The 25,815-nt window shown below is 45.3% G+C and overlaps 1 protein-coding gene across 2 annotated transcripts; it reads right to left on the reverse strand.

The window, feature by feature from the left end:
• Positions 1-964: 964 nt before the first annotated feature.
• On the reverse strand, positions 965-20,760 carry CHRNB2 (cholinergic receptor nicotinic beta 2 subunit). Of its 2 annotated transcripts, XM_073609234.1 has the most exons (5): positions 20,611-20,760; positions 15,714-15,758; positions 14,110-14,219; positions 8,241-9,213; positions 965-1,745 (listed from the first exon to the last, which is right to left on the reverse strand). In XM_073609234.1, exons 1-5 carry the CDS (start codon positions 20,638-20,640, stop codon positions 1,575-1,577), a joined length of 1,329 nt encoding a protein of 442 aa, XP_073465335.1. In that variant the 5' UTR covers positions 20,641-20,760; the 3' UTR covers positions 965-1,574. The 2 variants fall into 2 exon arrangements, with proteins under 2 accessions (XP_073465335.1, XP_073465334.1); XM_073609233.1 differs by lacking the exon at positions 15,714-15,758 and having other exon boundaries at positions 20,611-20,751.
• Between the last annotated feature and the right edge of the window lie 5,055 nt (positions 20,761-25,815).

Below are 25,815 nucleotides of genomic sequence, written 5' to 3' on the forward strand. Positions count from 1 at the left end.
ATTTAAGGAGGGAGCTGAAACTTCAAGTTGCCAAGAGACAGCCAAGAAACCTTAAGGATTTAGAGAAGATCTGTAAAGAAGAGTGGATCAAAATCCCTCCTGAGATGTGTGCAAACCTGGTCACCAACTACAAGAAACGTCTGACCTCTGTGATCGCCAACAAGGGTTTCTCCACCAACTACTAAGTCATGTTTTGCTTGGGGGATCAAATACTTATTTTTACTCACTGAACTGCAACTCCACTTATAACATTTGTGTTTTTTCTGGATTTTTGGTTGATCTTCTGTCTCTATCATATAAAATACACCTATGATAAAATAGATAGACCCTTCATCATTTCTTTGTAAAGTGGGCTAACTTACACAATCTGCAGGGGAGACAATCATTATTCCCCCCCCCCCCCACTGTATGCCGCATATACGATCCACCATCATACATTTGTACCCGTTTTATTGTTTTTGTAAATTTCGGTCAATGAGTAACAAAAGAAACGTCTCGTGACAAGTTTTTTTTTTTTTGATACAAATCTTTTTTTTTTTTTTTTATGAGAACCAGCAGTGAACAGTGTATGCCCGACCCCTGAGAGTTGGTGCTAGGAGAGACAGTAGGCGTCGATTCATAAAGGAGTGTAAGACAGTTAAATAGGGCACAGCGTTGTGCTTCTCGTCTAAAAAAAAAAAAAAAAAAAATTAATCTTAAAAATAAAATTTTACAGTCCTTGGAATACAGCTACAATTCGACCCCCCCAGTCCTGGCATTCCCGGTGGCATGACATGCCAAAATAATGAGGTTGGGCGGGATATATCGCGTGGGTGAGAGTTGGGCCAGCCTGCAAGCACACTTTTTTTTTATAGATATATATATTTTTTTTTTATGACCTTTTTATCTTAAAATACAATTGGTGCAAAAATATTCCTAATCGCAACCGTGAAGGTGGACACAAATAAAACTGGGGGGGGGGGAGGAGAGAAAAGGGGGGGGGCGGGGAATAGAAGCTCAAGTAAATAATAAAATCTGCATAATAAATCTTTTACAGGACACATTCCTATATAGTTCAGTGCATATTAATAAATACTTTGTGTTCACGGTCATAACACAAGTCGCCATTGGGTGAGGCCTGCGCTCTCTACACCGCCCAGAGGGGGGCGATATTTCGATGGAGATGGTAATTTGCGGCCCCCTGTTGTACGGATGGAGACCTCATGGCTTTGGATACAGCTATTCTGTCGTGCTTTTATTGCTTGGAGAAAAAAAAAAAAAAAAAGTGGTGATTTTCCCCCTTTTAAGATGACCTCTTGCACTTTCCGAAGCCGCCGCTTTTTGCCGTGAAGGAAAGTTGAAAACGCGCAAGGATCTGTTCTCAAGATCTTGGCAGGGTCTCGATCATTGCGTGGTGGCTTTTGGGTGGGTGGGTGGCGAGGATCTCTTGCCCAATCCCGGGTTCCGTAAAAGTTATCCCAATAGAGTTTTGGCTGGAAGGGCATCCATGTTTTTTCTTTCTTTCGTCCTACTAAAGTTTGGTAACGTTAAGGTTGCAGCATGGTGTGTGTGCATGGCCCCGCGCCAGCCAAGCCTTAGTTGGTGGTGGGGGCAGCGTGATTCAGTTGTAGTAAAGTGTTTGTGGTGTAGTTCTGGAAGAGGGGCTGCAGGAACATGCCGATCGTCCCAAAAACGCAGACGAATATGAAGATCCAGAGGAAAAGGCGGTCGATCACCATGGCAACATATTTCCAGTCCTCGCTTACCTGCAAGGTGCAAAAAAAAAAAAAAAAAGTCAGAAGTTGTAAACGAATTGTCCATTTTTATATTCCCCTGAAGTTTTGATCTGCATTATTTGTCACAAATGGCTATTTTTAGAATTACATTACTGCGTCAAAGCCGACCTCCAAGCCAAAACAGCAATAAGCTGCATTTTTATGGTTTGGAGTGGAGCGCTAACTCTAACCCTAAAGACGTAGCTCTAAACCTAAAATCCTAAGTTTGTCGCTAAAACCCCAAACTCTGGCCCTAAAACCCTGACTTTTGACTCTAAAGCGTCATATTTTGACCCTAAAACCCTAACTCTGATCCTAAAGCCCTAATTCTGACTCTAAAACCCTAACTCTAATCCTAAAGCCCTAATTCTGACTCTAAAACCCCAAACTCTGGCCCTAAAACCCTAGTTCTGACCTAAAGCCCCTTTCTCTGATCCTAAAGCCCCATACTCTGATTGTAAAACACTAACTCTGTCTCTAAAACTCTACCTCTGGTCCTAAAGCCCTAACTCTAAAACCCAAAACTCTGGGCCTAAAACCCTGGCTTTTGACTCTAAAGAGTCATATTTTGACCCTAAAGCCCTAACTCTGATTCTAAAACCCTAAAATGCCAACTCCAATTCTAAAACCCTAAAATGCTAACTCTGATTCTAAAGCCCTAATTCTGACTCTAAAACCCTAAATCTTGCCCTAAAACCCTAATTCTGACTCTAGAGCCCCAATTCTGATCCTAAAACCCTAATGCCCTGTACATACGGTCAGACTTTCCGACGGAAAATGTGCATTTGGAGCTTGTTGTCGGAAATTCTGACCGTGTGTGGGCTCCATCGGACATTTTCCATCGGATTTTCCGACACACAAAGTTTGAGAGCAGGCTATAAAAATTTTCCGACAACAAAATCCGTTGTTGGAAATTCCGATCGTGTGTACACAAATCCGACGCACAAAGTGCCACGCACGCTCAGAATAAATTAAGAGACGAAAGCTATTGGCTACTGCCCCATTTATAGTCACGATGTACGTGTTTTACGTCACCGCGTTTAGAACGATCGGATTTTCCGACAACTTTGTGTGACCGTGTGTATGCAAGACAAGTTTGAGCCAACATCCGTCGGAAAAAATCCATGGATTTTGTTGTCGGAATGTCCGATCAATGTCTGACCGTGTGTACGGGGCATAACGCTAATCCTAAAGCCCTAATTCGGACTCTAAAACCCCAAACTCTGGCCCTAAAACCCTAATTCTGACTCTAAAGCCCTAACTCTGACCCTAAAGCCTCATACTATGACCCTAAAATCTTAACTCGGTCTCTAAAACCTTAACTCTGACCCTAAAGCCCCATACTCAGATTGTAAGACCCTTACTCTGTCTTTAAAACCCTGACTCTGACCCTAGAGCTTCATATTTTGACCCTAAAGTCGTAACTCTGATCCTTAAACCCTGTCTCAAAAATAATAACTCTGATCCTAAAGCTCTAATTCTGATCCTAAAACCCCAAACTCTGGCTCTAAAACCCTAATTCTGACTCTAGAGCCCCAATTCTGATCCTAAAACCCTAACTCTAGTCCTAAAGCCCTAATTCGGACTCTAAAACCCCAAACTCTGGCCCTAAAACCCTGATTCTGACTCTAAAGCCCCAAACTCTGGCCCTAAAAGCCTAATTCGGACTCTAAAGCCCTAGCTCTAATCCTAAAGCCCTAATTCGGACTCTAAAACCCAAAACTCTGGCCCTAAAACCCTAATTCTGACTCTAGAGCCCCAATTCTGATCCTAAAACCCTAACTCTAATCCTAAAGTCCTAATTCGGACTCTAAAACCCCAAACTCTGGCCCTAAAACCCTGATTCTGACTCTAAAGCCCCAATTCTGATCCTAAAGCCCCTTTCTCTGATCCGAAAGCCTCATACTATGACTCTAAAAACCCTAACTCTGACCCTAAAGCCCCATACTCTGATTGTAAAACCTTAACTTTGTCTCTAAAACTCTACCTCTGGTCTTAAAGCCCTAACTCTAAAACCCAAAACTCTGACCCTAAAACCCTGGCTTTTGACTCTAAAGCGCCATATTTTGACTCTAAAGCCCTAACTCTGATTCTCAAACTCTAAAATGCTAACTCTCATCCTAAAGCCCTAATTCTGACTCTAAAACCCCAAATCAGGCCCTAAAACCCTAATTCTGACTCTAGAGCCCTAACTCCGACCCTAAAGCCTCGTACTGTGACCCTAAAATCCTAACTCGGTCTCTAAAACCCTAACTCTGGCCCTAAAGCCCCATACTCTGATTCTAAAACCCTAACTCTGTCTCTAAAACTCTACCTCTGGTCCTAAAGCCCTAACTCTAAAAACCCAAACTCTGGCCTAAAACCATAATTCTGATTATAGAGCACTAACGCTGATCCTAATGCCCCTTTTTCTGACCTTAACCACTTAAGGACCGAGCCTCGTTTTGAGATTTGGTGTTTACAAGTTAAAATCAGGTTTGTTTTTTTTTGCTAGAAAATTACTTAGAACCCCCAAACATTATATATATATATATATTTTTTTCAGACACACTAGAGAATAAAATGGAGGTCGTTGCAATTCTTCATGTCACACTGTATTTGCGCAGCCGTTTTACAAGCGCAAATTTTTTGTTAAAAATACACTTTTTTAAATAAAACAATAAGACAACAGTACATTTTTTTTTTATATTGTGAAAGATAATGTTACACCGAGTAAATTGATACCCAACATGTCAGGCTTGAAAACTGCGCCCGCTCGTGGAATGGCGACAAACTTTCACCCTTAAAAATCTCCATAGGCAACGTTTAAACATTTCTACAGGTTACCAATTTTGAGTTACAGAGGAGGTCTAGTGCTAGAATTATTGCTCTCGCTCTAACGATTGTGGCAATACCTCACATATGTGGTTTAAACACCATTTTCATATGCGGGCGCGACTTAACGTATGCGTTCACTTCTGTCTGCGAGCTCAGCGTGACGCAATTTTTTTTTTTCTTATTTATTTTACTTTTTATTTTTACACTGTCTTTTAATTAAAAAAAAATGGGTCACTTTTATTTCTATCACAAGGAATGCAAACATCCCTTGTAATTGAAAAAAAAGCATGACAGGACCTCCTAAATGTGCGATCTGGGGGGTCAAAAAGACCTCACATCTCATATTTACACTAAAATGCAATAAAAAAAAAAAAAAAAAAAAAAAGCAAAATGTCATTTTCTTTTACAAAAAAAAATAATTACCCCTTTAAGACTGGAGGATGGAAGTGGCGTTTCACATTGCTTCCGCCCTTCATGTTATGGAGCTGAGTGGGGGCCATTTTTCCCTCACTTGGCATCCAGCCTGTGAGGAAAAAGGACCTGATCGTTTCCGCCGCTACCGGTAAGCGGCAGGGATGAGGGAGCATGGGGGGGGGGGCTCTCCCGCCCCCGATAAAAATGATCTTGTGGCGAATCCGCCGCTGAGACCACTTTTATCTGAAAGCCGACAGCCCGCTGAAGAAGAGGATACCGGGGCTATGGCAGCTAACTGCTGCCATAACAAGAGTATTCCTCTTCAAACGGCCGACGTATAAAGACCACGGCGGGTGGTCTGCAAGTGGTTAAAGCCCCGAATTTGATCCTAAAGCCCTACTTCTGACCTAAAGCCCTAACTCTGATCCTAAGACCCCAAACTCTCAACCTAAAACTGTAATTCTGATTATAGAGCACCAACTCTGATCATAAAGCCCTAACTCTGACTCTAGAGCCCCAAATCTGGATCTAAAGCCCTAACTCTGATCCTAAAATCCCAACTCTGATCATAAAGCCCTAACTCTGATCATAAAGCCCTAACTCTGATCCTAAAACCCTAACTCTGGTCCTAAAGCCCTAACTCTGGTCCTAAAGCCCTAACTCTGGTCCTAAAGCCCTAACTCTGGTTCTAAAGCCCTAACTCTGGTTCTAAAGCCCTAACTCTGGTCCTAAAGCCCTAACTCTGGTCCTAAAGCCCTAACTCTGGTCATAAAACCCTAACTCTGGTCCTAAAGCCCTAACTCTGGTCCTAAAACCCTAACTCTGGTCCTAAAGCCCTAACTCTGGTTCTAAAGCCCTAATTCTGGTCCTAAAGCCCTAACTCTGGTCCTAAAGCCCTAACTCTGATCCTAAAGCTGGTCTTAAAGCCCTAACTTTGATCCTAAAACCCTAACTCTAATCCTAAAGCCCCAGTTCTGACTCTAAAACCCAAAATCTGTCCCTAAAACCCAAATTCTGTCTCTAGAACTCTAACTCTGACCCTAAAGCCCCATACTCTGATTGTAAAACCCTAATGCCCCGTACACACGGTCGTAATTTCCGACAGAAAAAGTTCGACGGGAGCTTTTCATCGTATATTCCGACCGTGTGTATGCCCCATCAGACTTTTTTACGTCAAAAATTCAGACGGACTTAGACAGAGAACATGTTCTATATTTTTCCGACGGAACAAATTCCTATCAGGAAAACCACTCGTCTGTATGCTGTTCCGACGTACAAAAATGACGCATGCTCTGAAGTAAGTACGAGACGTCGTACGTGTTGTCCCGTCGTCCGTGTTGTACGTCACCGCGTTCTTGACGGTCGGAATTTGGTGTGACTGTGTGTATGCAAGACAGCTTGAACTGGATTCCGTCAGAACGTTCAGAGTTTATTCCGACGGCAAAACCGGTTGTGTGTACAAGGCATAACTCTGTCTCTAGAATCCTAATTCCACGTACACACGACCGGACTTTCTGGCAGAAAAGCTCCGACGAAATCATTCCTTCGTACATTCCGATCGTGTGTGGGCTTCATCTGACTTTTTCTTTCTAAAATTCTGACGGAGGAAATAGAACATGTTTCAAATCTTTCCGACTGAATCAGTTCCTATCGGGAAAATCGTTCATCTGTATGCTATTCCGACGGACCAAAAACGACGCAAGGGCAGCTATTGGCTACTGGCTATTGAACTTCCTTTTTCTAGTCCCGTCATACGTTATCACGTTCTAAACAATCGGACTTTGGTGTGATCGTGTGTAGGCAAGTCCATTGCAGCAGAACTGAGTCGGAAAGACCGTTGGCGTATATTCTGGCGGAAAGTCCGGTCGTGTGTACGTGGCATAACTCTGATCCTAAAGTCCTAATTCTGATTTTAAAACCCTAACTCTAAAACCCCAAGCTCTGACCCTAAAACCCTGACTCTGACCCTAAAGCTTCATATTTTGACCCTAAAGCCCTAACTCTGATCCTAAAACCCCAAACTCTGACCCTAAAACATTAATTCTGACTCTAGAGCCCGATTTCTAAACCTAAAACCCTAAATCTAATCTGAAAGCCCTAATTATGACTCTAGAACCCTAAATCTGGCTCTAAAACCCTAACTCAGACCCTCTAACCCCAACTCCCTGTCAATCAGCTCCAGGTGTCTAATCTAATTCTGGTCCTAAAACTTCAAACTGTAATCCTAAAGCCCTAACTCTGACTCTAGAGCCCTACTTCTGATCCTCAAACCCTAACTCTAATCCTAAAGCCCCAATTCTGACTCTAGAGCCCTAACTCTGGCCCCAAAGCCCTAGCTCAGACCCTAAAACCTAAACTCAGACACAGAGATCCCCAACTCTGACCCTAAGTCTGCCACTAAAATTCTAGAACTGTAATTCTAAAGCCCTAACTTTGACCCTAAAACCGTAACTCTGACCCTAAAGCCATAACTCTCACCTTAAAACCCTAACTCTGATCCTTCAACCCCAACTTTCTGTTAGTCAGCTCCAGGTGTCTAATTTAGGGGCTGGTACGCATGTCTCAGGAAGGACATGATGATCAGCGACCTGAACTGAGCATGCAGTTTCTTCTGCTGTGAATATTAAGATATTTACAAAGCCTCTCCTTCTCCCCAAAAAAATCTCTGACCGTTGGGCTTTATAGTCACACCAAAAAAAAAAAAAATCTGGTTCTATGCTGTTGGAGAGCTATCCTTACTTGCGGTCTAGTAAAACATTGTCAGCAAGACAGGAAGTAAGGGTAAATCTCTTTATAATCTCCCAGATATCAGTAAAAACTTGCCAGGGGTTCTAATCTTTCCCCACTCCATCGGAAAAAAAAATTGGATTACCATACACAATAAAAAAGAGCATTACAGAAGCTGTTTGCTTTCAGGCTATCTGTGTTTAATCAAGATCACCCTATGATTGCTGGGTGGAGCCTTCAAAAGACCCCATACATCCTGTGGAAAATCCACTAGGGGGCAGTGACAGTGTACTTACAGGATCATCTTAAAGGGGGTAATCTGTCCCTAGTGGATTTTCCTTAGGTTTATAGAGATAATGCACTCTAGAGAAAGGAAACAAGAAGTCCAGGCCACAGCAGAGGACAAGGCTTGAGGGAGATTATCATGTTCATGTCATGGAACACAGTAACGTCCCCATTGCGGGGAATAAACCACTCCTCATTGCACCAAAATATAAAAAAACAGTGCCACCATAAGGATCTACTTACGCTCTGATCATCGTCCTCGCTTTTCATGTGATCAGCGATGAAGCGCACCCCTTCCACCGCCTCCTCCAGGCCACAGAGACACTGTCGCACTTTCCCCTGCCGATCCCTGAAGCCGTTGACCCCCTCGGGTACATCGGGGAGCTGCCCCCCGTATTTCTTCACCGTGGCCTGGTTGACATAGCAGGTGCAAGATTTGGCGCTGTCTCGGAGGAAGAAGCTCCCCGTGGCTCTCTCTTGGTTCTGCCTCTGTTTGCGCAGCCTCTGGCGGGCACAGTTCTGCCGGGGCTGCTTCATGAACAGCAAAGTGGGCAGTTTGTCTAAGAACACCACCTTGACCCACGGTGGCATGGTATGCGTAGTGGGGGATCGGTGGTGTACGTTTAACACACAGACGCTGGTCACGATGGAGAAGGTCACCAGAACCATGGTGAACATCAAGTACTTGCCGACTAGCGGCACATCCAGTGAGGTGGGTGGCACAATCTTGGAAATCAGCAGCAAGAAGACAGTGAGAGCCAGCAAGACAGAGATGCACAAAGTCATCTTCTCTCCGCAGTCCGAGGGCAGATAGAAGACGAGGATAGCCAGTGATGTGATCAGAATACACGGGATGATGAGATTGATGGTGTAGAACAGAGGTTTGCGTCGGATGATAAAGTCATAAGTAATATCTACATAGGAAGGGTCGTCTGGATTCTCATTCCTCCTCCCTGGGAGTGCGATAATATCCCATTCACCACTAGGTGTGAAGTCGTCTAGACTAGCCACATCACTCTTTAACACGAGGTCGATCTCAGTCCGGTCGTAAGTCCACGAGCGAAATTTCATGGTGCAATTCTGCTGGTCGAAAGGGAAGTGCTTGACTTCTATTTTGCAGGCGCTCTTGTAGATGGCTGGAGGCAACCAAAAGATGCTTCCATCATATGACACAACCGCGTTGGAGTAGAAGGACACCTCATACATGCCATCGGCACTGCAGAGAAAAAAAAGTTAGAGCAGTAGTTCTCAACCCTGTCCTCAAGTACCCCCCAACAGGCCATGTTTGCAGGTTTTCCTTTATCTTGCACAGGTGCTTTAAATTAGAGTCAATGGCTTGGTATTTTAGACAGCTATTTTATCTAAGAGAAATTAAAAAAACACTGGCCTGTTGGGGGTACTTGAGGACAGGGTTGAGAAGCACTGGGCTAGAGCAATAGTTGGTTACATGCAAAGAGCAATGAACAGTATGCCAACTCAGCCAACCAAAACTCCGATCATACTATCCTAAATTGCTTTCTCACGGAATTGCTCTTTCACGTTAAAACCATTCCAACTATTATTGTAATCCTTTCAAAAATTATTTAGCTTAATTCTAGACATTGTGAAGATCCTCATGTCAGGCAGAAGCATCATTATCCTGCTGGTATACCAAGGACAAATATTCATGGTCATACAGTTTGCATACCTTGGAGAAACATTTATGGTCATACAGCTGCCATACCATGGATAAACATTCATGGTCATACAACTGGCATACCATAGAGAAACATTTATGGTCATACAAGCTGGCATACCATGGGAAGACATTCGTGGTCATACAGATGGCATACCATGGAGAAACATCCATGGCCATACAGCTGACATACCATGGACAAACATTAATGGTCATACAACTGGCATACCATAGAGAAACATTCATGGTCACACAACTGGCATACCATGGAGAAACATTCATGGTCATACAAGCTGGTATACCATGGAGAAACATTCATGGTGATATAGCTAAGCTGGCATACCATAGAGAAACATTCATGGTCATACAGCTGTGATACCATGGAGAAACAATCATGGTCATACAACTGGCATACCATGGAGAAACATTCATGGTCATACAGCTGGCAAACCATGGGAAGACATTAGTGGTCATACAGATAGCATACCATGGAGAAACATCCATGGCCATACAGCTGACATACCATGGACAAACATTAATGGTCATACAACTGGCATACCATAGAGAAACATTCATGGTCACACAACTGGCATACCATGGAGAAACATTCATGGTCATACAAGCTGGTATACCAAGGAGAAACATTCATGGTGATATAGCTAAGCTGGCATACCATAGAGAAACATTCATGGTCATACAGGCTGGCATACCATGGAGAAACATTCATGGTCATACAGCTGGGATACCATGGAGAAACATTCATGGTCATACAACTGGCATACCATGGAGAAACATTCATGGTCATACAGGCTGGCATACCATGGAGAAACATTCATGGTCATACAAGCTGGTATACCATGGAGAAACATTCATGGTCATATAGCTAAGCTGGCATACCATAGAGAAACATTCAAAGTCATACAACTGGCATACCATGGACAAATATTAATGGTCAACTGGCATACTGTAGAGAAAGATTTATGATCATACAACTGGCATACAATGGATAAACATTCATGGTCATACAGCTGGCATACCATGGAGAAATATACATGGACATACAGCTGGCATACCATGGAGAAACATTTATGGTGATACAGCTGGCAAAACATGAGGAGACATTCATGGTCATACAGATTGCATACCACGGTAAAACATTCATGGCCATACAGCTGGCATACCATGGAGAAACATTCTTGGTCATACAACTGGAATACCATGGACAACCATTCATGGTCATACAGCTGGCATAACATGGGAAGACATTCATGGTCATACAGATGGCATACCATGGGGAAACATTCATGGTCATACAGCTGGCAAACCATGGGGAGACATTCATGGTCATACAGATGGCATACCATGGAGAAACATTCATGGTCATACAGCTGGCATACCATGGATAAACATTCATGGTCACACAGCTGGCATAACATGGGGAGACATTCATGGTCATACAGATGACATACCATGGAGAAACATTCATGGTCATACAGCTGGTAAACCATGGGGAGACATTCATGGTCATACAGATGGCTTACCATGGAGAAACATTCAAGGTCATACAGCTTGCACATCATGGACAAACATTTATTGTCATACAGCTGGCATATGATGGAGAAACATTCATCGTCATACAGTTGACATACCATGGAGAAATATTCATGATCATACAGCTGGCAAACCATGGGAAGACATTCGTGGTCATACAGATGGCATACCATGGAGACACATCCATTGCCATACAGCTGACATACCATGGAAAAACACTAATGGTCATACAACTGGCATACCATAGAGAAACATTCATGGTCATACAAGCTGGTATACCATGGAGAAACATTCATGGTGATATAGCTAAGCTGGCATACCATAGAGAAACATTCATGGTCATACAGCTGGGATACCATGGAGAAACATTCATGGTTATACAACTGGCATACCATGGAGAAACATTCATGGTCATACAGGCTGGCATACCATGGATAAACATTCATGGTAATAAAGCTGGCATACCATGGGCAAACATTCATGGTCATACAGCTGGCATACCATGGAGAAATATACATGGACATACAGCTGGCATACCATGGAGAAACATTTATGGTGATACAGCTGGCATAACATGAGGAGACATTCATGGTCATACAGATTGCATACCATGGTGAAACATTCATGGCCATACAGCTGGCATACCATGGAGAAACATTCTTGGTCATACAACTGGCATACCATGGTGAAACCTTCATGGTCATACAACTGGCATAACATGGGGAGACATTCATGGTCATACAGATGGCATACCATGGAGAAACATTCATGGTCATACAGCTGGCAAACCATGGGGAGACATTCATGGTCATACAGATGGCAACCATGGAGAAACATTCATGGTCATACAGCTGGCAAACCATGGACACATATTCATGGTCACACAGCTGGCATAACATGGGGAGACATTCATGGTCATACAGATGACATACCATGGAGAAACAATAATGGTCATACAGCTGGCAAACCATGGGGAGACATTCATAGTCATACAGATGGCATTATTTTAGGCAGGAAGAAGAAGGGCAGCCATTACCATGTGCTGACAGGTCGGACGGCCTTGGAGACAGAACAGTGGGCCGTGAGTGTGCGACTGCCACCTTGGTGGTGTTTCGAGCTGGTGAAGGAGCTTTGCAGGTACTACCCCCCCCGGTAGATGTTATCCCCGAGGCTCGCTTAAACTTAGTGATTTACTACCTTTGGCAAGATGATGTACAAGAAGCTTTTAACTTGATTAAAGACCTATAACCATCTACTCCGCAGGAGTATATCCTCAAGGGTGTTGTGAATGCCGCTCTTGGACAAGAACTGGGCTCGAGAGATCACCTCAAAACTGCTCAGCAATTCTTTCCACTCGGTGGCTAAGCCAGTGAATGTGATACAATACCAGGAAGACGGTGTATGGCCTCTTGCTTTTTTCTTCTGCGGCATTTTGATGATGTCTTGATCTATCTTAACTCTATTAAGAGTTATTTCTACAATGATGATACTTTCAACTTTAACTATGCCCAAGCCAAAGCTGCAGATGGAAACTACAAAGAGGCTGAGGAGGTGTTCTTATTAATTCAGAGCGAGAAGATAAAAAATGATTATGCTTACCTGAGCTGGCTTGCCCGATGTTATTGTCTTATGCTGCCTAGTGCTCGTCCTTGTCCTGCTATCTGACCGATCCGGATCTATGGTGAATCATCCACATGTGACCCGTAAGGGAAAGCGCATTTGACCCTCTATAATTAAAGGGTCCCTGCCCTAAGGTGAGAAGCCATCCTTTATATTGGTGGAGGGATCACATAAAGTCACTGAGATGCCAGCATGATGTCACATCACTCATGATCGATCGGATTGATTGATTCATGGACTTTATATTGCTGTTTTTTATTTTAGCGCTGCATCATCTGCTTTTTATTGTTTTATAGGGATTTGATTTTTGACCCTGGTGTTCAGCTGCTGTTATTTTCATTTACATATTTGCGCTGATTTGTTTTCTTTTCTATACAGATGGCACACCATGGACAAACATTTATGGTCATACAAGCTGGCATACCATGAACAAACATTTATCATCATACAGCTGGCATATGATGGAGAAACATTCATCGTCATACAGCTGACATATCATGGGCAAATATTAATGGTCATACAAGCTGGTATACCATGGAGAAACATTCATGGTCATATAGCTGGCATACCATGGAGAAACCTTCATGGTCATACATCTGGCATATCTTGCAGAAACATAAATATTCATGGTCATACAACGGGCATACCATGGACAAACATTTATGGTCATACAGCTGGCATACCATGAAGAAACATTCATGGTCATACAGCTGGCATACCATGGAGAAGCATTCATGGTCATATAGTTAGCATACCTTGGAGAAACATTCATGGTCATACAGCTGGCATACCTTGGAGAAACATCCATGGTCATACAGCTGGCATACCTTGGAGAAACATTCATGTTCATACAGCTGGCATACCATGGAGAAACATTCATGTTCATACAGCTGGCATACCATGGAGAAACATTCATGGACATACTGCTGGCATACCATGGGGAAGCATTCATGGTCATACAGTTGGCATACCTTGGATAAACATTCATGGTCATACAGCTGGCATACATTGGAGAAACATCCATGGTCATACAGCTGACATACCTTGGAAAAACATCCATGGTCATACAACTGGCATACCTTGGAGAAACATTCATGGTCATACAGCTGGCATACCATGTTGAAACATCCATGGTCATACAGCTAGCATAACCTGGAGAAACATTCATGGTCATACAGTTGGCATACCTTGGAGAAATGTCTATGGCCAGCTTAATGTATGACTCTACAGGGGCGGAAGCATGACTCTATGGGGGGGCGCACTTACTTGTTGTAGAGGACAACATCCGGTAACCAGATGTGCTTGGAGGGTAAACGCACTTTCTTCATGTTGTCAAACTCGGCAGGGTTCCACGTCAACCGGTAGTCCTCCCATTCCTGAAGTGAAAAAAAAACATCAGTTCAATATCACTGTCTTGAGGAACTTTGTCAAGTCTGTATGAACAGGGCAGTTATTATGGACCGCTGTTCTGGACATTTCAAACCTACTAAGCCATCTTAGATAATAGTCATTTTTTGGAGCATGTGTGGGCTTGGAAATTGGTATACACGATGATGGAAAAGAGACCTTCAGAAGGGCAATGTCAGTGTCAAGAGGATAAATTGAGCATCGCCAAGACCGTAGAGGTGTCCACCTTTTCTAAGGTAGCAATCTCAAGAGTCACTACTTACACGTCACAAAACACCTAATTGAAACCTCTGCTATGTGTGAACAATGAATGAGTTATGGAACATCAGCACCATAGTGAGTACAAAATTGTCTTCCAACCAACAGATTTTGGTTCCAACAGTACCATCATGATTTAGACCAGTGGTCCCTAAACTGCGGCCCAGGGGCGAGATGCGGCCCTTTGCTTGCCTTTATCTGGCCCCTGGGGTACTATTCCTCCTACTGACACCAATGATGGGGCACTATTCCTCGTATTGACACCAATGATGGGGCACTATTCCTTGCATTGACACCAATGGCGGGGCACTATTCCTCACAATGACACCAATGACGGGGCACTATTCCTCCCACTGGCACCAAAGATGGGGCACTATTCCTCGCAATGACACCAATGATGGGGCACTATTCCTCCCACTGACACCAAAGATGGGGCACTATTCCTCCCACTGACACCAATGATGGGGCACTATTCCTCCCACTGACACCAATGATGGGGCACTATTCCTCCCACTGACACCAATGATGGGGCACTATTCCTCCCACTGAACCCCTAAAGTTTGAAGGACAGTAAACTGGCCCCTGGTTTAGATTTTTGGCCACGTTTTTACTCCAGCCTGGGTACCCTCACTTTCTGTCTTAGTGACACCATAGTCACTGCTGTGAATTGAATCTCCTCTCTGGAGCCAAATGTCCATTTATCCTTTGGAGGAGAAGAAGCTGGTTAGAGGAATTTTAGATCTCGGAATAAGTCCTAATCCTCCACATCACAGACTTTCGCCGCCCACCCACCACTATTAAGATGAGTGATAACATGAAAACCTCTATCTTTTTAAACATTACGAAGTACAAAGGGGATTACAAATCCTCTTAAATCAGATTACTAAGGAATTGTCTGCGGCGCTGGAAAAAAGACCAGAGAGATAAAACGCATCGAGCGATGCTGCCTTCATCGCAGCGCTGGGAGAATTACCAGCCGCACAGAGGACGGTTCTCCTTGCAGCGTTGAAGGGCAATTATATAACCGATACAAAGCAAGAGACGGGTTGTCCTCAGGGAGCCGCAGCACAGGTGACTATCCTCGCTGCATCCTGCGGTCACCTTTTCTGGGACGCAGAGACGACCGTTAAAAACGGCGGGCATCTGCGGAGACGGCCAAAGGAAATGTTATAATAATTCATAATGATTTACAATGAGAGGTTTACCTGAGTCAGCCACACGTTGGTCGTCATTATCTGTTCCCGCTCGTGCTGGAAGGAAAAGGGAATCCGATTACGTAAATTCATCCACATCATTATATATATAAAAAAAAAAAAACATCAGGACCAACTAAGTATCACATTTCCCAGTATCTGGCTTTGGGGGCTTCATGGAGAAATGGGTACAGTCAGGGCCGGTGCCAGCACTAAGCAAACTAGGCAGCTAGGGGGCGCACTGCTGCCTAGGGCACCCGGCCACTGGTTTTCCTACTCTCTTCTCTCTGCAGCAAGCAACTAAGTTTCAGCATCTGCAGGCAGCCGCCACTCCGTTCGCACATAGTGTCAGAGGCGCATGAATGAATGGAGGCAAGCAAACATTCATTGATGGGCACTGGTAGGCTGTATTGATGGGCACTGGTGAGGCTGCATATGATGGGCGCTGGTGAGGCTGAATTTGGTGGACGCTTCATTAAAAAGGTGGAGTATACATGGGCAAGGCAAATGGGGTGGAGTCAGGGGTGGAGCCGGGGGGGCGTCAAAATTAGGTTTTGCCCAGGGTGTCAAAAATCCTTGCACCAGCCCTGGGTACAGTGACAGGTCTTATCCTTTTTAAATCAACCCATTCGTGACCAGAAGATTGGGATTCCCAAGAAAGTTAACCTGACAACTTATAAGTCATTTTGACTATGGGGGTTCGAGAACTACGTACATGCACAGGTGCACATTCCACTGTGCTGCAGTGTTAGGACAGCTCCACCCTCTTTAATTTTCTTGAACTTCCCAGTTACGTCCTCAGAGCTCGTAATTGGCAGCCACTCAGTGAAATGCCCAGGAGATCCTTTTACTGGTTTGAAAGGAGGTCATGGGGCTCATAGGCCATCCACAGCAAACTTTCTTTGCCCCAGATTTGTTAGAGTTGAAAGAAATCAATTGGCTCATCTTTACCAGTATATTACCATCACCCAAAGAGGGCCATAAAGCTTCTCCAACCAAGGTTGGCTTGAACCAGTTGGCTTATCTCTACCATTATATCACCAAAGGCCCAAAGAGGGCCAAGAAGTTTCTAATCAAGGATGGCTTGAACCAACTGGCTCCTCTCTACCAGTATATTGTCAAAGACCCAAAGAGGGCTTCTCCTACCAAAACTCGCTTGAACCAATTGTCTCACCTCTTTTAGTTTATCGTCAAAGGCCTGAAGAGGGCCAAGAAGCTTTTCCAATCAAGGTTGGATTGAAGCAATTACCTCAACTCTACCAGTATATCACCATCACTCAAAGAGGACCAAGAAGTTTCTCCAACTAAGACTGGCTTGAACCAGTTGGCTTATCTCTACCAGTAGATAACCATTGCCCAAAGGAGGACCAATAAGCTTCTCCAACCAAGGCTGGCTTGAACCAATTGGCTCATCTCTACCAGTATATCACCATCACCCAAAGAGGGACAAGAAGCTTCTCCAACCAAGGCTAGCTTGAACCAATTTACTCATCTCTACCAGTATATCCTCAAAGACCCAAAAAGGCTTCTCCAGCCAAGACTGGCTTTAACCAATTTTCTCACCTCTACCAGTATATTGTCAAAGGCCCAAGGATGGCCAAGAATCTTTTCCAATCAATGTTGACTTGAATCAATTGGCCCATCTCAAATACATCCAAGTAGCCTTTCTACCAAGGCTGGCTTGAACCAGTTGGCTTATCTCTACCAGTGTATCACTAAAGGCCCGAAGATAACCAAGAAGCATTTCCAATCAAGGTTGGCTTGAGCCAATTGGCTCATTTCTACCAGTATATTGCCAAAGGCCTGAAGAGGGCCAAGAAGCTTCTCCAACCTAGACTGACTTGACCTGATTTGCTAACCTCTACCAGTATATCCCCAAATGCGCAAAGACGGCCAAGAAGTTTTCCCACACTACTGGTAGTCTTGGAGCTGCTCAGCTTCTAAGCCCTGACCATCCCCTGTATTATGCGCTTAGTCTTTGGCTATATCTATTGTGTGTTTGCTGTCTGGCACTGAATATTTACTGCATTTTATGTGCGGCCCTTGGGTGATGTCGGGGGGCGCACTTGAGCTTCCCCAAATCAAGAAAGTTGACCACCACTGTTCTAAGGTATAATAACCATCTGGCAGGAATTCGAAGGAAATCTGCTGATCACATGGTGGTATGAGGCAAGGGGACATCCAGATTTTTGTTTTTGTTTTTGATGGAGCAAGGAGGGGTCAGAACATCTGTATAGTTTTTGTTGCTGCTCCTGTATTAGCTGGGGGATTTCCGCCCACTTTCCAGGCCTGGTGACACCATGGCACACCCTAATGTACGGGGTGTCACCGAAACAAGAGATGTCTTCCCAGAGGAGATGCAAGCAGCAAAAAAATCCTGTGGGAAAATACAGTGCTTTCAGCACTACATGGAAAGAGTAAAAGGGGCTTCATCCCAACTCCTCCCATATCATGTCCCCAACATGTTTTGTCCTGCCCACAGGGCTTAGTCATTGGGTCTAGCTGACCTCTATGACTAAGCTCTGTACATGTGGCAAAATGCATCAGTGATGTGTTTTGGGGCTGCGCCTAAAATCCATATGCTTTTCGACACCAGATATGAGATGGGAACCCATGGAAAAAGGGTGTCCTACTCATTCATAGGGTGCCAGAGTCTTTTATATGGTGCTCTCCACCTATATAGGGTGTCAGACTCCTTCATAACGTGCCAGAGTCTTTTATAGGGTGCCCTACTCCTTTATAGGGTGTCAGACTCTTTTATAATGTACCCTACTCTTATATAGGGTGACCTAGTACTTTTATAGGGTGCCCTACTCTTTTATAGGGTTCCAGGCTCTTTTATAGGATGCCCTCCTCCTTTTTATGGTGCCAGACTCTTTTATAGGGTGCTCTACTCCTTTATAGGGCGCCAGACTCTTTTATAGTGTACCCTACTCTTATATAGGGTGAACTAGTACTTTTATAGGATGCTCTCCTCCTTTTTATGGTGCCAGACTCTTTTATAGGGCGTTTTACTCCTTTAAAGGGTGCCCTATAAAAGAGTCTGGCACACCATAATGGATTAGGGCACCCTATAAAAGGAGTAAGTCTGGCATCCAATAAAGACTCTTTTATAGGGTTCCCTACTCCTTTATAGGGTGTCAGACTCCTTCATAGGGTGCCAGAGTCTTTTATAGGGTGACCTAGTACATTTATAGTGTGCCCTACTCTTTTGTAGGGTGTGAGGCTCTTTTATAGGATGCCCTCCTCCTTTGTAATGTGCCAGACACTTTTATAGGGTGCACTACTCCTTTATACGGTGCCAGACTCCTTTATAGGGTGCCAAACTCTTTTATAGGGTTCCAGACTCTTTTATAGGGTGCTCTACTTCTTTATAGGGTGCCGGACTCTTTTATAGGGTGCCCTAATGCTTTATAGAGTGCCCTACTTCGTTTTATGGTGCCAGACACTTTTACAGGGTGCTCTACTCCTTTATAGGGTGCCAGACTCCTTTACAGGGTGCCAGACTCCTTTATAGGGTGCCAAACTCCTCTATAGAGTTCCAGACTCTTTTATAGGGTGCTCTTCTTCTTTATAGGGTGTGAGACTCTTTTATAGGATGTTTTACTCCTTTAAAGGGTGCCCCATAAAAGAGTCTGGCACACTATAAAGGAGTAGGACACCCTTTAAAAGAGTCTGGCACATCATAATGAATTAGGGCACCCTATAAAGGAGTAAGCCACCCGATAAAGGGTCTGGCACCCAATAAAGACTCTTTTATTGGGTGCCCTACTCCTTTATAGAGTGTCAGATTATTTTATAGTGTTCCCTACTCTTACATAGGATGACCTAGTACTTTTATAGCGTGCCCTACTCCTTTATAGTGTTCCCTACTCTCACATAGGATGACCTAGTACTTTTATAGGGTGCCCTACTCCTTTATAGTGTTCCCTACTCTCACATAGGATGACCTAGTACTTTTATAGGGTGCCCTACTCCTTTATAGTGTTCCCTACTCTCACATAGGATGACCTAGTACTTTTATAGGGTGCCCTACTCCTTTATAGTGTTCCCTACTCTCACATAGGATGACCTAGTACTTTTATAGGGTGCCCTACTCCTTTATAGTGTTCCCTACTCTTACGTAGGGTGACCTAGTACTTTTATAGGGTGCCCTACTTCTTTATAGTGTACCCTACTCTTATATAGGGTGACCTAGTAGTTTTATAGGGTTCCCTACTCCTTTATAGTGTTCCCTACTCTTATATAGGATGACCTAGTACTTTTATAGGGTACCCTACTCTTTTATAGGGTGCTCTACTCTTACATAGGGTGATCTAGTACTTTTATAGGGTGCCCTACTCCTTTATAGTGTTCCCTACTCTTACATAGGGTGACCTAGTACTTTTATAGGGTGCCCTACTCCTTTATAGCGTTCCCTACTCTTATATAGAGTGACCCAGTACTTTTATAGGGTACCCTACTCTTTTATAGGATACCCTACCCTTACATAGTGTGACCTAGTACTTTTATAGGGTACCCTACTCTTTTATAGGATGCCCTACCCTTACATAGTGTGACCTAGTACTTTTATAGGGTACCCTACTCTTTTATAGGATGCCCTACCCTTACATAGGGTGACCTAGTACTTTTATAGGGTACCCTACTCTTTTATAGGGTGCCCTACTCTTACACAGTGTGACCTAGTACTTTTATAGGGTGCCCTACTCCTTTATAGTGTTCCCTACTCTTATATAGAGTGCCCCAGTACTTTTATAGGGTACCCTACTCTTTTATAATGTTCCCTACTCTTACATAGTGTGACCTAGTACTTTTATGGGATGCCCTACTCCTTTATAGAGTGACCTAGTTTGCTAACTTCCCTTAATGCCATCCAACCCGTAAAACCCATCCCGTGGATCTGACTTACCACACTGATGAGCTGGGCCAGGGACACCATCAGCTGCACCGTGACCTGTTCGGAACCATTGGTGGCGGGCCGGATCAGCTTGTTGTAGCGGCCTGAACTGAGCAGGTACTCCACCAGACGTTCCTCTGTGTCTGTGCCAAGGCATCCTGTAAGACATAAAAGGTTTGATGGTCAGCTCTGTGACCACCGGCACTGGGGAGGGTTTGATGTTTGGCCTACATGAGTGGCAGGCAGAGGGCACGACAAACATTCCGCAGACACAGCTGGATCACTGAGAAGAGGCGTGGAAAGGGCATTGTGCCGCCAAATCAAATCAGCCTTTCCTCCGCACAGCAAGAGCTCCATATTATCGACACCAGAATCCGGCACTCAGCACTCGGTTACATCTATTGCTATCGGTAGAACCACAGGAGCTTTCCCAAGTCCCACTCTGATCATCCAATTACCAGCAGGAGCAACAAGTTCATTAAAATGGAGCTCCACCCAATTTTTTTATTGTACGTTATATGGCGATGGAACGCTCAGAGGGCAGATGTAAAGCTGAACCCCCAAACATTATATATATTTTTTTAGCAGACGCCCTAGGGGAAAAAATGGCGATTGTTGCAATTTTTTTTATGTCACACGGTATCTGCGCAGCAGTTTTTCAAACGCAAATTTTTGGGAAAAAAATATTATTAAAAAAAAAAAAGATAAGAAAGATGATGTTACGCCGTTTACATATTTATGTAAGCATTCACTTCTGCGCATGAGCACAGAGGGTGGGGGTCACTTTAATCCCCTATTTATTTAGTTTTTTATTTTTACACTGTCCCTTTAATTTTGTTTGAGATCACCGGGTCCCTGTTCTTCTCTATGCAACGCAGGCAGATCATGGCTGGTGGGAGGGGCTGTACGTTGCTTCCTGATAACATCACAGCCCCTCGCCCTCAGTACTTCTCTCAAGAGCCCTCAGCCCAGATGCAAGCAGTGGGAGGAGTTATGCAAATATCAAACTGGGTGGGTGTTACTCTGGAGGAGTGGGCGTTCCTAGTCAGGCTGTATTTGCATAGGTAACGTCCACATGTAACGCTGAGCCCCCATGATTGAAAGGACCGCAATCCAATGAATGAAAGGGGTGGGTCAGGGAGCAGTCATGCAAATATAAAACTGGGCGGGTGACAGTCTGGAGGAGTGGGCGTTCCTAGGTAGGCTGTATTTGCATAGGCAACGCCCACATGTAATGCGGAGCCTCCATGAATGAAAGAATTACAATCCAAAGAATGAAAGGGGTGGGGCCAGTGAGCAGCGGGAGGAGTTATGCAAATATCATACTGGGCGAGTGACAGTCTGGAGGAGTGGGCTTTCTAGGCAGGCTGTATTTGCATAGGCAACGCCCACATGTGATGCTGAGCCCCCATGATTGAAAGAACTGAAGGCTAATAAATTAAAGGGGCGGGGTCAGGGAGAAATGGGAGGAGTTATGCAATTATCAATATGCCTTGGTGGGTGGGTGTCAGTCTGGAGGAGAGGGCGTTCCTAGCCAGGCTTCATTTGCATAGTTAACACCCACATGTGATGCTGAGGCTCCATGATTGTCCAATAAATGAAAGGGGTGGGGCCCAGGGACAGTCATGGTGCTAAGGAAAGCGCTAGATGATGGTGGACGTCCTCTAGCCAGGAAAAAAAAAAGGCGGGGCTCTATCTGACTTGCTGCAGCTTCTAAAGCACATTGTGCGGTGACATCAGAGTAGTCCAGGGGGAGGAGCCTGGACACCTGTGCAAGACTGAAGGAGAGTCCGGAGTCCTCCCACAATGATCGGGAAATAAATGATTTATGGAGAATTCCTCATCCTGCAGATTCTCTGCGTCTTCTTCCCTGAGTCATCGCTGTGTGTTTGGGGTTCCCGGGGGCCCTTCCAGCCACTGACAGCGGCGCGGCCTCTTTGCAGGTTGGCGATGTGACACGGAGGCTCTTAATGGTGTCACGTTCCTGGGAGAGATCAAGGAAGATGTCAGTGCCCCCCAACCCCCCCCCCCCCATCAGATAAACCTGGGAGGGGCCGGAGTGCGAAACCATCATAGATTCTCGCAGATAAAGGGAACCTGTCCCCACCACGCCGCCTCAGCCATCGGGTGCCCAGACTTTTCTTAAAGGGATCTTCCACTATGTACAAGCCATTGTGTAAATTAATATTAAAAGTGGACCTGTCATTACTTTACATTTTTCACATTAAAAGTCCATGCATTGCTCAGAGATCACAGAACTCCCCCCCCCACCTCCTTCACTGACTTCTCTCTCCAAAGGACGGCGCCATCTTTGTTCAGACATCATCCAGGGTCACCCTCTACTTCCTAGACTGAGATTTCGGCACAGAGAAGACGCAATCATGTAAATCTCTGCGCCGGTGTTCATATTACTGTGTGCTGCAGTTTGGTGCGGCGCGTTTTTGGAAAAGGAGTCCCGACAAGCACTGAAAGGAGTCCCAACAAGCACTAAAAGGAGTCCCAACCAGCCCTGAAAGGGAGTCCCATCAAGCACTGAAAAAGAATCCCGACGAGCACCGGAAGGAGCCCTGACCAGCACTAAAAGGTGTCCCAACCAGCACTGAAAGGGAGTCCCAGCAAGCACTGAAAAAGAATCCCGACGAGCACCGGAAGGAGTCCCGACCAGCACTGAAAAGGAGTCCCGACCAGCACTGAAAGGAGTCCCGACAAGCACTGAAAGGGAGTCCCAACAAGCACTGAAAAAGAATCCCGACGAGCACCGGAAGGAGTCCCGACCAGCACTGAAAGGGAGTCCTGACCAGCACTGAAAGGAGTCCCGACAAACACTGAATAGAGTCCCGACCAGCACTGAAAGGAGTCCCGACAAGTACTGAAAAGAAGTCCAGACAAGCACTGAAAAGGAGTCCCGATCGGCACTGAAAGGAGTCCTGACAAACACAGAAAAGGAGTCCGAACCAGCACTAAAAGGAGTCCCGACAAGCACTGAAAGGAGTCCCGACAAGTACTGGAAGTAGTCCTGACCAGCACTGAAAGGATTTCCGACAAGAACTGAAAGGAGTCCCGACAAGCACTGGAAGGAGTCCCGACAAGCACTGAAAGGAGCCCCGACAAGCACTGAAAGGAGCCCTGACAAGCACTGAAAGGAGTCCCAACAAGCACTGAAAGGAGCCCCGACAAGCACTGAAAGGGAGTCCCAACAAGCATTGAAAAGGAGTCCCGACGAGCACCGGAAGGAGACCCGACCAGCACTGAAAAGGAGTCCTGATCAGCACTGAAAGGAGTCCCGACAAGCACTGAAAGGAGTCCTGACAAGAACTGAAAGTAGTCCTGACCAGCACTGAAAGGATTTCCGACAAGAACTGAAAGGAGTCCCGACAAGCACTGGAAGGAGTCCCGACAAGCACTGAAAGGAGCCCCGACAAGCACTGAAAGGAGCCCTGACAAGCACTGAAAGGAGTCCCAACAAGCACTGAAAGGAGCCCCGACAAGCACTGAAAGGGAGTCCCAACAAGCATTGAAAAGGAGTCCCGACGAGCACCGGAAGGAGACCCGACCAGCACTGAAAAGGAGTCCTGATCAGCACTGAAAGGAGTCCCGACAAGCACTGAAAGGAGTCCCGACCAGCACTAAAAGGAGTCCCGACAAGTACTGAAAAGAAGTCCAGACAAGCACTAAAAGGAGTCCCGATGAGCACTGAAAAGGAGTCCCGATCTGCACTGAAAGAAGTTCCAACAAACACTGAAAAGGAGTCCGAACCAGCACTGAAAGGAGTCCTGACCAGCACTAAAATGAGTTCCGACAAGAACTGAAAGGAGTCCCGACAAGCACTGGAAGGAGTTCTGACGAGCACTGGATATAGCCCCGACAAGCACTGAAAGGAGTCCCGACAAGAACTGAAAGGAGTCCTGACCAGCACTGAAAGGAGTCCCGACAAGTACTGAAATAAAGTCAAGACAAGCACTAAAAGGAGTCCCAACCAGCACTGACAGGAGTCCCGATGGGCACTGGAATGAGTCCCAACGAGCACTGAAAAGGAGTCCCGACAAGCACTGAAAGGGAGTCCCAACAAGCATTGAAAAGGAGTCCCGACGAGCACCGGAAGGAGTCCCGACCAGCACTGAAAAGGAGTCCTGACCAGCACTGAATAGAGTCCCGACCAGCACTGAAAGGAGTCCCGACCAGCACTGAAAGGAGTCCCGACCAGCACTGAAAGGAGTCCCGACAAACACTGAATAGAGTCCCAACCAGCACTGAAAGGAGTCCCGACAAGTACTGAAAAGAAGTCCAGACAAGCACTGAAAAGGAGTCCCGATCGGCACTGAAAGGAGTCCTGACAAACACTGAAAAGGAGTCCGAACCAGCACTAAAAGGAGTCCCGACAAGCACTGAAAGGAGTCCTGACTAGCACTAAAAGGAGTTCCGACAAGAACTGAAAGGAATCCCGACAAGCACTGGAAGGAGTTCTGACGAGCACTGGATATAGCCCCGACAAGCACTGAAAGGAGTCCCGACAAGAACTGAAAGGAGTCCTGACCAGCACTGAAAGGGGTCCCGACAAGTACTGAAATAAAGTCAAGACAAGCACTAAAAGGAGTCCCAACCAGCACTGACAGGAGTCCCGATGTGCACTGGAATGAGTCCCGACAAGCACTGAAAGGGAGTCCCAACAAGCACTGGAAAGGAGTCCAGACGAGCACCGGAAGGAGTCCCGACCAGCACTGAAAAGGAGTCCTGACCAGCACTGAAAGGAGTCCCGACAAGCACTGAAAGGAGTCCAGACTAGCACTGAAAGGAGTCCCGACAAGTACTGAAAAGAAGTCCAGACAAGCACTAAAAGAGTCCCAATGAGCACTGAAAAGGAGTCCCGATCGGCACTGAAAGGAGCCCCAACAAACACTGAAAAGGAGTCCGAACCAGCACTGAAAGGAGTCCCAACCAGCACTGAAAGGAGTCCCGACAAGCACTGAAAGGCGTTCCGACAAGCACTGGAAGGAGTTCAGACAAGCACTGGAAGGAGCCCCGACCAGCACTGAAAGGAGTCCCGACAAGAACTGAAAGGAGTCCTGACCAGCACTGAAAGGAGTCCCGACAAGTACTGAAAAGAAGTCCAGACAAGCACTAAAAGGAGTCTCAACAAACACTGAAAGGAGTCCCGATGGGCACTGGAATGAGTCCCGACGAGCACTGAAAAGGAGTCCCGATCGGCACTGAAAAGAG

The sequence above is a fragment of the Aquarana catesbeiana genome, linkage group LG13, assembly GCF_042186555.1.
Source record: "Aquarana catesbeiana isolate 2022-GZ linkage group LG13, ASM4218655v1, whole genome shotgun sequence".
NCBI lineage: Eukaryota > Metazoa > Chordata > Amphibia > Anura > Ranidae > Aquarana > Aquarana catesbeiana.